The following is a 12,419-nucleotide window of genomic DNA, read 5'->3' as shown; positions in this document are numbered from 1 at the left end:
TAATTATGCCAGAGTAAGTTCAAAGACAGAGATGGCATTACCGTGCGTATTTAAGAAAATGCTCTTTAACACAGACACTTGAATTTAAAATACAGACTTATAAGCCTCCCTTACTTAAGGTTGCCTGATAGATACAGGCCACTTAGGTCACCTTGAGCATCTCACCTCCTACCAGGGGCATTGGCACTGAATGTAGACAGCTGGCTGATCCCGAACTAATGGGACCCCTGACTCAAGTTCTTTGGTCTCTATGGAACAGTCTGTTCTTCTGTGATACAAGTACAGACACTCTTAGCTAGCTAATGGGCTGAAGAAGACAATCTGTATATACACGTAAGCTCAGAGATAATTCGGGGATTAGCTGGTGAAGAGAGTGTCAGAAGCACCATAGTCACTGTGACCATCACCAAAGCTGTCCAGTCTGAGACCATCAAGTTCTGAAAACTGTGAGGGTGAGGAGAGCAGTGATTTAAGCAAGGATTTTAAATGTACCTTTTTATGATCTAGGTGATCATTTATTTGATCACCTAAATATATACGTTAATATGAAAGCAACTCTAAACATTCAGCAATCTCCTCTTTTTCAATGGATAGATAAAAAAAGAATGTTTTTTTAGCCAGTGTGAATACATAAACTTCCAGAGATTTAGAAGACCTAATAATACGTGTCACTTATCTATTTTAAAACAGTGAAGTGTTTAATTACCACATTGTGTAAGGTTTAAATCTGAAAATATCTAATCCCAAAGTAAACACTGTTGATAATTATTTTAATTTCTAATTGTAATATTTATAAAATCTAAATTAAAAAGATTTTTCTACTTCGCTAACTTTCAAGAAAACAGGCTATTTTGAGATTTTTGTGTTTCAAGAATCCTCTCCTCTCCAAAATTTGTAAAAATCTTTCTCCTCACAGAAAAAATAACTTCAAGAGTTTCCAACGTCTATTTTCTACAGTTCAGATTTCCTTCATCTTGGTCAAACACTGCCTTGGTTTGACTGCTCTGTGGATTTGGGAGGTAGTACAGCACCTTAGCATCCAAACTATTTTGTTTTGATAAAAAAATTTATTTCTCATTTTTTTTTTTTAATTTTAGAGAGAGTGAGAGTGCATGAGCAGAGGAGAGGGGCAGAGGGAAAGAGGGAGAGAATCCCAAGCGGGCTTCACACTCAGTGTGGAGCCCGACTCGGGGCTCAATCCCACAACCCTTGGATCATGACATGAGCTGAAACCAAGAGGTGGGCACTCAACCAACTGAGCCACCCAGGCGCCCCAACATCCAAACTATTATGAAAAGCAGGAGGTCCATCTCAGCTTTTAGCAATGGTTAAAACAGATTATATTATGGAAAAGGGAAATGAAAGATTTGCTAAAACTGCTTTCAAAATAAAGTTCCTAAGACAACACACTAAAATCTGTAGGGCTTTTTAAGTAATCAGGTACTTCAGAGGACTTTCTCTTTGCGTGGGGGTGGGAAGGGGGGAACAAATCTTGCTTTCAGTCTGGAGTATGCTACGTGTTTGGTCATCAAAGTCACATGAAGCTCCGTGCATTTCTTTATGAAGTTCTTTATTCTTTCAACAAATATTTGTTAAGTGCCTTGTAGAAACTGAGGTCTTGATATTAAAATCCACCACTCTCTCTTTCTGGGCGTTCTGTCTCCTCTTTAATTCTCAGATACTACCTTCTCCTCTTTCTCTCCTGCTTCTCAGGTTGCTGCCTCTCAGTTTCCTGCTGGTGACTCGTCCTCTCAGAACCTCTAAATGTAGACTCAGCACCCCCACCCTGCCGGGTTCTGTATTCTTTTCACTCCAAACTCTCTCCCTCACTGATTTCACTCCCTCCCAAGGTTTTAAATACTGTTAATGAATGAATGAATGGCTTACAAACTGGTATTATGGACACACTCATCCTCTGAGTTTCAGACCCATAAAATAATTTTCTTTAGGTCAAGCAAATGGATTACGGGCATCTTAAACCCAATACGCAGCAAAGTGAATTTTTCAGCAATACCTCAAACCTATTCTTTTTATCCTTTCCATCTCAGGAAATGCCCCTTCTGGCCATCCATATTCTCAGCAAGACACATGCACGCCACATTTGATCAACTCCCTCTCACCCCACACCTGATATACCACTAAACACTATCAATTCTAACTTGAAAAATAGGTAATTAAGATCCAACTGGTACTTTACCAACTAAACCAAAACAAAGAAAATCCACAGTTAATTCATAAACACAAAAAAGTTATACAATTCTGATTTTAAAAAATGAATGAAGAACCGTCCCCAATGGATGAGGGAGTTGAATCTTTCTGAGGGGCTGCCATGTTCTGTAAAAAAAAATAAATAACTAATATCACTTAACACAGGGGAGGTTTAAAATTAAATTTAAAAGGGAGCTTTCAAAAGCTTCAATTTATGATGAAGGAGAGAAAAAAAGCTAAATCCAAGGCCATTCAGATTAAATTCTACATTTAGAGATTAGGAGTATATGAAAGATGTCAATCATTATATTAATACCAGGAACAGATTCCATATACACATTACAGTCTTCTCAAAGGACCAAAAGGATAAACTCAAGTCACAGGGTTGATGGTCTGCATGAAGGAATTCAGAAATATTAACGATGTTGGTATACACCTCCAATTAGTGATTCAACACAAAGCAATACCAAAACCTAGGAAAATACACTGACTGACGTCAGTCCATCTGATTTTATCATACTCTTCCTTAAGCAGGAAGGGCAGCATGTGTCGTTACTCAAGCCAACAATTGAAAATTACACAAAGGCTAAGAATTCAAACAGAGAACTGTGAATGCAGCATGGAATAAGAAAGGCAGTATTCTCCACAATTCAGAGAAACTGATTTATGAAGTACTTGAAATCACAGAATAGATGAATTGTGAAATTACATAGCTTGGACAAATGTACTAGATTAGGAAATCTTGTCTTGAGGCCTTTGAGGATTTTAATAAAACCAGATGATTCCAAGGTGATGTTTCACTTGACTGTACGATTTGCTGATTTTAACCTCCATAAAATGAAATTCTGATGACATCAGATGCTCTGGACTGAACACAAGGTTTTTACAAGTTTAAGCTGGTATAATTGATATTTGCTTAAAATTAGGTAAACAAGGTAATGAGTGACCATATCAGAGATTCCTCTTGAGTACAAAAAAAAAAAAAAAAAAAAAAGTTTCTATCATTTTAAACAAAGAGTGGTTATATGGGGCATCATGAAACCATTTCCATTAGGGCTAACAATCAATTTGCTATGACTCTGTGGGCACATAATCTTGCTCTGTCCTATTCCCCAAATATAAAGAAGCAAGGGGACCATTTGTCTTGTACCATCATGTGTATATGGCCAAAGGAGGTGAATACCTTGCCGAATGACCATTTTTATTCAAGATGTACAAAGCTGATTTAAACAATTTGGCAAATACTGTTTCAAACATGGGAAACCTGCTGAAGCCTTGTGCAGGAAAGTCACAAAATAAATGCAACAGATGTACTATCACACTCAGAGCAATCTCCCTAGTCTCACTTTATCTAAGGAGAAAATTTTCACTGATATCTAAAGATGACTGATTTCTAAGTTGTTCCCACCAGTCAACTAAAATTCACAAGTAACAGCTTTCCCTTGGTATGCAACCTACGAACCTGGTAGAACAAGTACCCGAAGAGAAATACCTAAGTGTATCTTCCTGTTGCTCAAAAACCCACTCCCTCTCAGGAAAACCATCACTCTCTACAATAGATGAAGAGTTTGAGAGGGTAAAGAAACACGTAACTGATACTAAACTTGTGAAGTATAAAGAGAGCAGGAGAAACAGTAAGGTCAGGGGTGCCTTGGTGGCTCAGTTGGTTAAGCGTCTGACTTCGGCTCAGGTCATGATCTCACGGTTCAGGGGTTCAAGCCCCACGTCAGGAGACAATTCTTAGAGCAAGACCAGCCTTGTTAAAAAAAAATGAAACTCTACACCAACTAGACATGACGGCAACACAAGTGGAAGAAATCAGAAAGAAAAAGACTGACAGAACGGACCACAAAAAAATTAAAAATAAGAGAAATGCCTTATATACTACTCAAAAGGCACCATCTAAAAAAAAATCAGTGATATTACAAAAGATTAATAAAATATGCACATAAAAATGTGAAGATATTTACATCACACCTGTTAGAACGGCTATTATCAAAAAGAAATAATGAGTGCTGGTGAGGGTGTGGAAGAAAGGGAACCCTTGGCGCGGTTGGTGGGAATGTGGATTGGTGCAGCCATTATGAAGAACAGGATGGAAGTTCTTCAAAAAACTGAAAATAGAAATAGCTATGATCCAGTAATTCCACTTCTGAGTATATATCCGAAGGTAATGAAACCACCCTCTCAAAAAGATACGAGCAGCCCATGTTGACTGCAGCATTCTTTACAATAGCTGAAACACAGAAACGACTCAAGTGCCCATGAAGAGATAAATGTGTAAAGAAAATGTGGTATACATATACAGGAATACTATGAGCCGTAACACAAGAAGGAAATCCTGTCATGTGCAACACCATGGGCGGATCTTGGGGAGAGCATACTAAGGGAAGTAAGTCAGACAGAGAAATACAAATGCTGTATGATCTCAGAAATATGTGGACTTTAGAAAAACGTAATTCTTAAAAAACTCATCAAGAGAACAAAATCAAAGGAAAAAACCCGCACACGATTGGTGGTTGCCAGAGATGGTGGGGGTAGGGGTGGAGGTGGGGGCTGGGTAAGTGTAATGGATGAAAGTGGTCAAAAGGCCCAAACTTCCAACTATGATTTCTGGAATGTAAATGTGCAGCCTGGAGACTATAGTTAATAATACTGTATTGCATATTTAAAGTTGCTAAAAGAGTAAATCTTAAGAAGTTTTTATCACACACAAAAAACCTATCACCTATGTGAGGTGATGGATGTTAACTACACTTATTTCCCAACATATACAAAGATCAAGTCATTATGTTGTATGTCTTAAACAAATACACTGTTATATGTCAATTATATCTCAATAAAATTGGTAAAAAATACTATGATATTGTTTGGCTTATATTAATAGAACCTAAAAAACTATACCATGAGTGTTGACAAGGGTGGACTAAAATAGAAAGTTGCAGCATATGAACATGGCAGTTTCAACATACATGTATACATGTATTGACACATACGTGCACACACATATAGGAAAAAAGGACAAGAGACACAATGAATGTTAGCAGGGATTATCTCTGAGGAGTGAGTTTATAGGAGATTCATGTTTTCCATGTAATTTCTATTTTCTACAAACTATCAGTTTCACTTTGCTACAATCGGAGTAGCACCTTTTGTTTTTTTAACCATACCAGCCTGGAAGATCAGAGTCACAGACACAAGGCCTGCAAAATTTCTTATGAGATTTTACCATTTTTCTAAAATGGCACAGTCATGTGGATGTTGGTACCCTTGGTTGGCACCCAGGGCCAACATTTCAGGTTTTACCAAATCCCTTACTGCCCAGCTACACATATTCCAAGCTTGGGGTTCCCGTCTCAGCACAGGGGGCTATTAAGAAGTTCCTCACCAACATCAGGGATGCTCAAATCCATGTCTGTCACCCGTTCCCCTTCGTCTACTCCAGACCAACTTCTCTGAACTTTACTTCAGTGTTTCTTTTTTTATTTTTATTTTTTTTAACGTTTATTCATCTCTGAGACACAGAGAGAGACAGAGCATGAGCAGGGGAGGGGCAGAGAGAGGGAGACACAGAATCTGAAGCAGGCTCCAGGCTCTGAGCTGTCAGCACAGAGCTCGACACGGGGCTCAAACTCATGAACTGAGAGATCATGTAGATGCTCAACAGACTGAGCCACCTAGGCACCTCCATAGTGCTTTTTTTTTCCCCCTGTCTCTAGCTCATTGCCAGACTATTTACTCCCAATTCTTTGCATCAGCAATGCCTGTATGCAAAAACCACTGTGTGTACCCCATCCAATTCAGTGTCACGGCTAATGAATGAGAACACTGATACAGCATAAATGCAGGGAGAGCATGTTGTCAAGTGGTGACACCAGTTTTCGTGTGGGACTCAAAGAGAGACTCCAAACAAGTCCACAAGAGAAAGGTCCTCACAATTTTCTGAAATAAGACAAATTTACTAAAAAAAAAATGTACATGGTATCCCACACTTTCTACCTTACTTTGTGCAATGACTTGTATTTGTTAAGTCAATACCCCCCTTACCCCCCAGTGGCAGGGAGGAAGGAAGATAATGAAACGTGGACCACAACGTTCACAAGGACTTCTTTACACGTGTGGGACGTGGGCCACCCAGGTGGCTCAGTCAGTTGAGCCTCTGCCTCTTGATTTCAGCTCAAGTCATGATCCTGAGGGCATGGGATGGAGCCTTGCATTGAGCTTTGCACTGAGCATGGAGCTTGCCTGGGATTCTCACTTTCCCTCTCTCTCTCTCTGCCCCTCCCTGCTTGTGCTCTCTCCTTCTCAAAATAAACAAATGTTTAAAAAAAAAAAAAAAGAAAAGAAAAAAGAAAAAGAGTGGGATGTGAGAGGTTCTGTTGTGCTGCCCAACCCCCATGTGCCTATCCTAATGTGTCTCACATGTGAGCTTCTACTTGGAATTATATGGTTTTCCTATAATCTGTCCAGTTCTCTGTTTATTTTTACCCCCATGGGCCTCCTTTAGGAGGAAGCCTTGAAGAGGAGCTTGGTGAACAGACCAGCAGCAAAAAACGATGACCCATCCTTCAGAAATGAGGTACCCATATAATTATAAAATATTTTATGAAGGTTTTTCTAACAACATACTAACCATATATGTACCTATGGAAAATTTCCCTTCTGCAATAATTCCTAGCATTATCGAGCAGGAACATGAGATTCCTTTTCATCTTTCCTTCCAGACACATTCTTATAAATGAATCTAAGCAGTCACCTGCAAATTCCCATTGAAATAATTTTTGAAGACACAAAAGGTTAGGTATTTTGGCAAGAGGGCAACATTTGCTCTTAGAATGTAAAAAGCCTGGAGCCACTACCCAATCAGATAAGGACTTTCAAAGAAAGAATGTTCTCTGGTTGATGGCAGGAGAAGTTAAAGATCTGAAGCATGAGAATGGCTGGATGTGTCATGGTAGGCTTGAAGATGGGGGAAAGTGGCTTGGAGAGGATGAAAGTGGCCTCTGGTTGATGGTGCAGAGGAGATAGGGATCTCATTCCTACACCCGAGGGGATCTGAATCTGTCCAAAACCTGCATGAGCTTGGAAGGAGACGCCTTCTTTGTCTACAGACGAGAGCCCAGCCCACAAGACACTGTGAGTTTGGTCTTATGATGTCCAGAAAAACCAGGTAAGGGTTCCTAGGAAACTAAGTGCTTGTGATTTGCCACCTCGCTTTGATTTGGGCCTTATGATACCCTGAGAGCTCCCTGAGCTCAAACAATTCAAGTGTACCTGGACTTCTGCCCTATGGAACCATAAAATTAAGAACTGGATATTGTTTTAAACCACTAAATCTTTGGTAATTTATTACACAGCAATAGAAAGCCAAGGCAGGTGGTTCTTTTGTTTTCTTTATTGGCTTTATTTTTAGAGGCTTGATTATAAAACCTCTATAAGCTAATTTCCCTACCTTCCTATTGCCCAAAGATAAACGATGTTAAGTTTTTCCTTTATCTTTCCAAAAATTTCCTATGAATATGCATGATATATAAATTGTGTATGTATGCATATATGCAGTCTAAAACACACATACACATATAAAATTACAGAATATATTTCTTCAATTATCTGTCTTGGGCATCATTCTTTTTTCTGAAAGGTTAATTTTATGTATTTATTTTGAGAGAGAGAATCCCAAGCTGGCTCCATGCTGTCAGCCCAGAGCCTGAAGTGGGGCTCGATCTCATGAACCATCAGATTGTGATGTGAGCCGAAATCAAGAGTCAGACCTGCTTAACCAAATGAGCCACCCAGGTGCCCCCAGGTTTGGGCACCATTGTAGTATCAGAACAAAAAATGTCTATCTCATTCTTTGTAACAACCATATAAACCACTGGATTATATGCCTCAATCATTTTCTACAAAACTGGTGCCCTACTGAAGAACATGTGAAATGATAAAGTGGTAACAACTTAACTTTCCATTTGCTATTTACAAGTAGCCAGACTTGTGATTGTCTGTTATTTTGTGAGAATATCAGTAGATAAATTCCTAGAGATGAATGTACTAGGACAAAAGGTAAATGCAATTGTAGTTTTTACCAACAGGTCAAATTGCTAACCAAAATAGTTGCACCGATTCACATCAACGCTTAAGTCATGTGGAAGGGCTTGCTTCTCCACAACCTTGCCATCACTGGATTCTGTCCATTTCATAAAATTTTTGACAGTATGCTAGGTGAATGGTACTCTAATTATTCTGGTTCACATTTCTCTTATGATCGCCACGAATCATCATTTCATATTTTGGGGGGAGACATTTCAATTTTTTTCTGTGACACGCCGTTTACATCTTTTGCCCATTTTTCTCCTGGTGCATTTGCCATTTTCACATCAATTTATACAAGCTCTTTGTGCATGAAGGCAATCAGATATTCATCAATTATGGGCATCAAAATATTTTTCACACTTTGTTTTCTTTTGATTTTGTTTATTACAGAGAAATTTTCATGTTAGGAAAGATACATGAGTCTTTTCCTTTGGGGCTTCTGGATTATATCTCATACTTAGAATCTTCCTGGAACGAGAAGCCTGTGATTTTCTACCTTTCTTTTTTTAATGGGACTCCCATTCACTGCTCTTTTAGGAATCCCTGGCTCTCAACAAATACTATTTTGTTTCTAGAGATAAGCTCCAGAAGACTATGCCAGTATCTTTTTCCCTAGAGCACAAATGACACAGCCACACGAATAAATTCATGTTCTCTTCTCTACCAATTCATCTGTATTAATTCATGTGCCAGTGATGAGTGGCCTCATTCACATAATACCAACCTTTTAAAAAAAAAGAGAGAGAGAGAGAGAAAGTATAACTTTATCTTTTGGGTCAGAAAGCACAGAGAGATGGCAGTTTTTCTTTTCTTTACTGTTTTTTTTTTTTTTAATTTCTCTTGTTTTTTTTTTTCCTAAAGACATTTAGGAACTCTCACCTGGCATTCTGTGTATTAAACACATGACACAGGAGGTAGCAATAAGAGATAAAAAGGCATGGTAAATCGGCAGGGATTCATATCATCAATACAGGAGGTCTTTATTTTACATACATTTTCGGGGCACCTGGGTGGCTCAGTCGGTTAAGTGTCTGACTCTTGACCTCAGGTCATGATCTCAGGGTTTGTGAGTTCAAGCCCTGTGTCAGGCTCTGTGTTGACAGTGTGGAGTCTGCTTGGGATTCCTTCCTTCCTTCCTTTCTTTCTTTATTTTTAACTTAGTTTTGAGAGATAGGCAGAGCACAAGCAGGCAAGGGGCAGAGAGACAGGGAGGAAGATGCAGAACCCAAAGCAGACTCTGGACTCTGAGGAGTCAGCAGAGAGCCCGACACAAGGTCTGACCTCACAGACCACGAGATCATGACATAAGCCAAAGTCAGACGCTTAGCCAACTGAGCCACCCAGGCACCTCTGTCTCTCCCTCTTTCTGCCCCTCCTGTGCTCACCCTCTGTCTCTCTCTCAAAATAAATAAGCTTTAAAACAAATTTATATTTTCTCCCCTTATTATACATAAATAGGAAACTAGCAGTCTGCATAAATGCCATTTCTCACAAAACAAGTCTGACAGAGCTCATTCTGAGCAAATAAAAGCCTACTGGCTCTACAACCTAAGGAAAAATGCTCTCAGAACCTGAAAGACAGGCTTCTCTCTGCCCACTCCTCTGATTTAATACTAAAACGATGTTTGAAGAGAAAAGAATTCACGCCAAGTCTACACAGTGAAAAAGAAGAATAATTAAAAGGATCATTAAAGTCTTCACCACGTATTCTCGAATCTCAATATTAGCAATGAAGAAAATCACAGCAATAAGAGACCAATCAACAGGCCCATAACGCAGGGTACAACGATGACAGAACACTACCAAGAGGAGCAGGATTCAATTTTTTCATCGCCATTGAATTCTATGCAGAAATAAAATTTGTGATATACTTAGCACTTGTATGCACTGCCAGGCACCGTGCACGAGGAATGTAGAGACCCAAGTCCAGCCTCCAGGTACTGGGCCTTGCCTGCCTCTCTGTCACCTTGTGCTGTGAGGACAATAATGTAATAGAAATCTCCCAGGTATAAATGGTAATGATATATATAGCTGGGTAGCCCTCAAGCAGCTTTGGAAATACAGTATGACCAACTGTTTATCTCTCCCCCCAATGATACCCTCCTTGCACCTTCTCAGAAGTAACTACTGTCATGAAAGTGGCCTTTAAACTTATCACGTTTTCCTTTAGACTCTTACAAGAAAGGTATATATACATACACATACATGTTTGTGTGTGTGTGTGTGTGTGTGTGTGTGTGTGTGTGTATCCCTAAACAAAATATTCTTTGTAGCCTGATGCCAACCTTCAGGAATGTTTTCACCACTTTTTTTTGCGACCTCTGCTCTTTCTGTGCAGCCCTCTGAGCTTCGGCCATGTGGATACGCATGCACGATGTTCTGGGACGAGTATGACACAACTCATTTATCCGTTTTCCAACTGACGGCGATTTAGGTTGCTTCCGATATTCAGCTATTCCAAACAATGTTGCTGTGAACAGTCTAGAATATGCTTTCTAGGACTGTCTAGAGTGGCATTTCCGGACCTCAGTGATTTTGCTCCAGGATCACCATTTTATCAGTACATGTTTCGCCTTTTTTACTTTGCCATCTTTTATTTATTACTAAAGGGAAAACAAATTTCATTCCAAAGGGTCGACCATGTCTCTCTCTCCTTTGTTCTCCCCAAACATGCTATAGATAACTCCTACTCTTGACTAGAAACCATCCCTGAGCAAAAGGACTGCCTCTGGGAAAGAGATACAGTCCTCCTTTTAAATAGGAAGGAAGGCCCAGCAGGGTTAGAGGTCCCACCAGAGAGCAATGACTTAAGGCTTAATCACTCATCATTTGCACCCATCATCCTTCACAATCCTGAAGACAGCTTCCCAAAACACAGATCCTCCCCAAAGTCCTTGAAAGGCACTCAAAATCAGAATCCCTTATACTCTCTGACTTTGATCTCTCTTTCCACCTTTATATTCTCTTACAATCAAACACACACAATACCCCACAGCGGCCACACTGGTAATTCCCCTTCTCTCACCCCATTTCTGCGAGCCCAAGTCTTGCCTGGCTTTTAACATCTCAATCAAGTGGCTCCTTCACACTCTCCCATACTTTCCTGGTTGGAATTAACCCTTCTCTTCCTTGCACCATCATGGACATAACTTTAAAAAAATTTTTTTAAAAAAAAGCAGAAACAAAACCCCACAACAATACCAATAAGTCTTCACTGCATGGTTTTTCAAATATGGCTATACCTTCCTTGTAATTAGTATTTGCAGGGGCACCTGGGTAGCTCAGTCGGTTAAGTGTCTGACTCTTGATTTCAGCTCAGGTCATGGTCTCACAGTTTGTGAGTTCTAGCCCCACGGTGGGCTCTGTGCTAACAGTGCAGAGCCTGTTTGGGATTCTCAATCTCGCTCTCCCCACCCCCCACCCCCCCGCCTCAAAATAAATAAATAAACTTAAAAAAATTAGTACTTGTGGCCAAGAGTCTCACCTCTTAAATCTTCATTGTACCTATAAAGATTATACATGTAACAAATAAGTTATATATGCCACTGCCAGATGAAACTTTAGACAAACTCTTGTACACATACAAGGTACATTCTAGACTGCTTACAGCAGCATTGTTTTTAAGAGCAAATGTAAGTAATACATAAGTTCAACTTTAGGGAGAAAACATGCTGAACAGTTCTGTTGGAGGTTAAGACCCATGGTATCAAAATAGGGCATCTTGACAAACTAAATATTTTAAGCTGAAGAAATACAAGAAATGGCATATGCAGGGGCGCCTGGGGAGCTCAGTCGGTTAGGCGTCTGACTTGGGCTCAGATCATGACCTAACAGTTTGTGAGTTCCAGCCCCGCATCAGGCTGTGTGCTGACAGCTCAGAGCCTGGAGCCTGCTTCAGACTCTGTGTCTCCCTCTCTCTCTGCCCCTCTGCCCCTCCCCCGCTCGCACGCACGCGCACGTGCTCTCTGTCTCTCTCTGTCTCAAAAATAAACACACATTAGAAATGGCATGTGCAGCAAGGCTCTTTGGACCTGGACCGAAAGCACATCATCAAGTCCTCATGTGAGAGATGTCCTCCCTATACCCTGAACAAAGGAACAGACAAAGGACACAGAAGACTG

General features: G+C 40.0%; 1 protein-coding gene across 8 annotated transcripts in view; it reads right to left on the bottom strand.

The window, feature by feature from the left end:
• MAST4 (microtubule associated serine/threonine kinase family member 4) overlaps positions 1–12,419 on the bottom strand; it is a 579,145-nt gene that overhangs the window by 108,216 nt on the left and 458,510 nt on the right. Inside the window, exon 3 of one of the 8 annotated variants that reach the window (XM_047859662.1) lies at positions 11,783–11,802. The exons of the other annotated variants lie outside the window; for them this stretch is intronic. Coding sequence (XP_047715618.1) covers positions 11,783–11,802 — 20 coding nt within the window. The remainder of the gene's footprint in view (positions 1–11,782; positions 11,803–12,419) is intronic. 8 annotated transcript variants of the gene reach the window in all.

Source organism: Prionailurus viverrinus, chromosome A1 (assembly GCF_022837055.1).
Source record: "Prionailurus viverrinus isolate Anna chromosome A1, UM_Priviv_1.0, whole genome shotgun sequence".
Classification (NCBI taxonomy): domain Eukaryota; kingdom Metazoa; phylum Chordata; class Mammalia; order Carnivora; family Felidae; genus Prionailurus; species Prionailurus viverrinus.
This window is presented reverse-complemented; position numbering and strand designations above follow the sequence as displayed.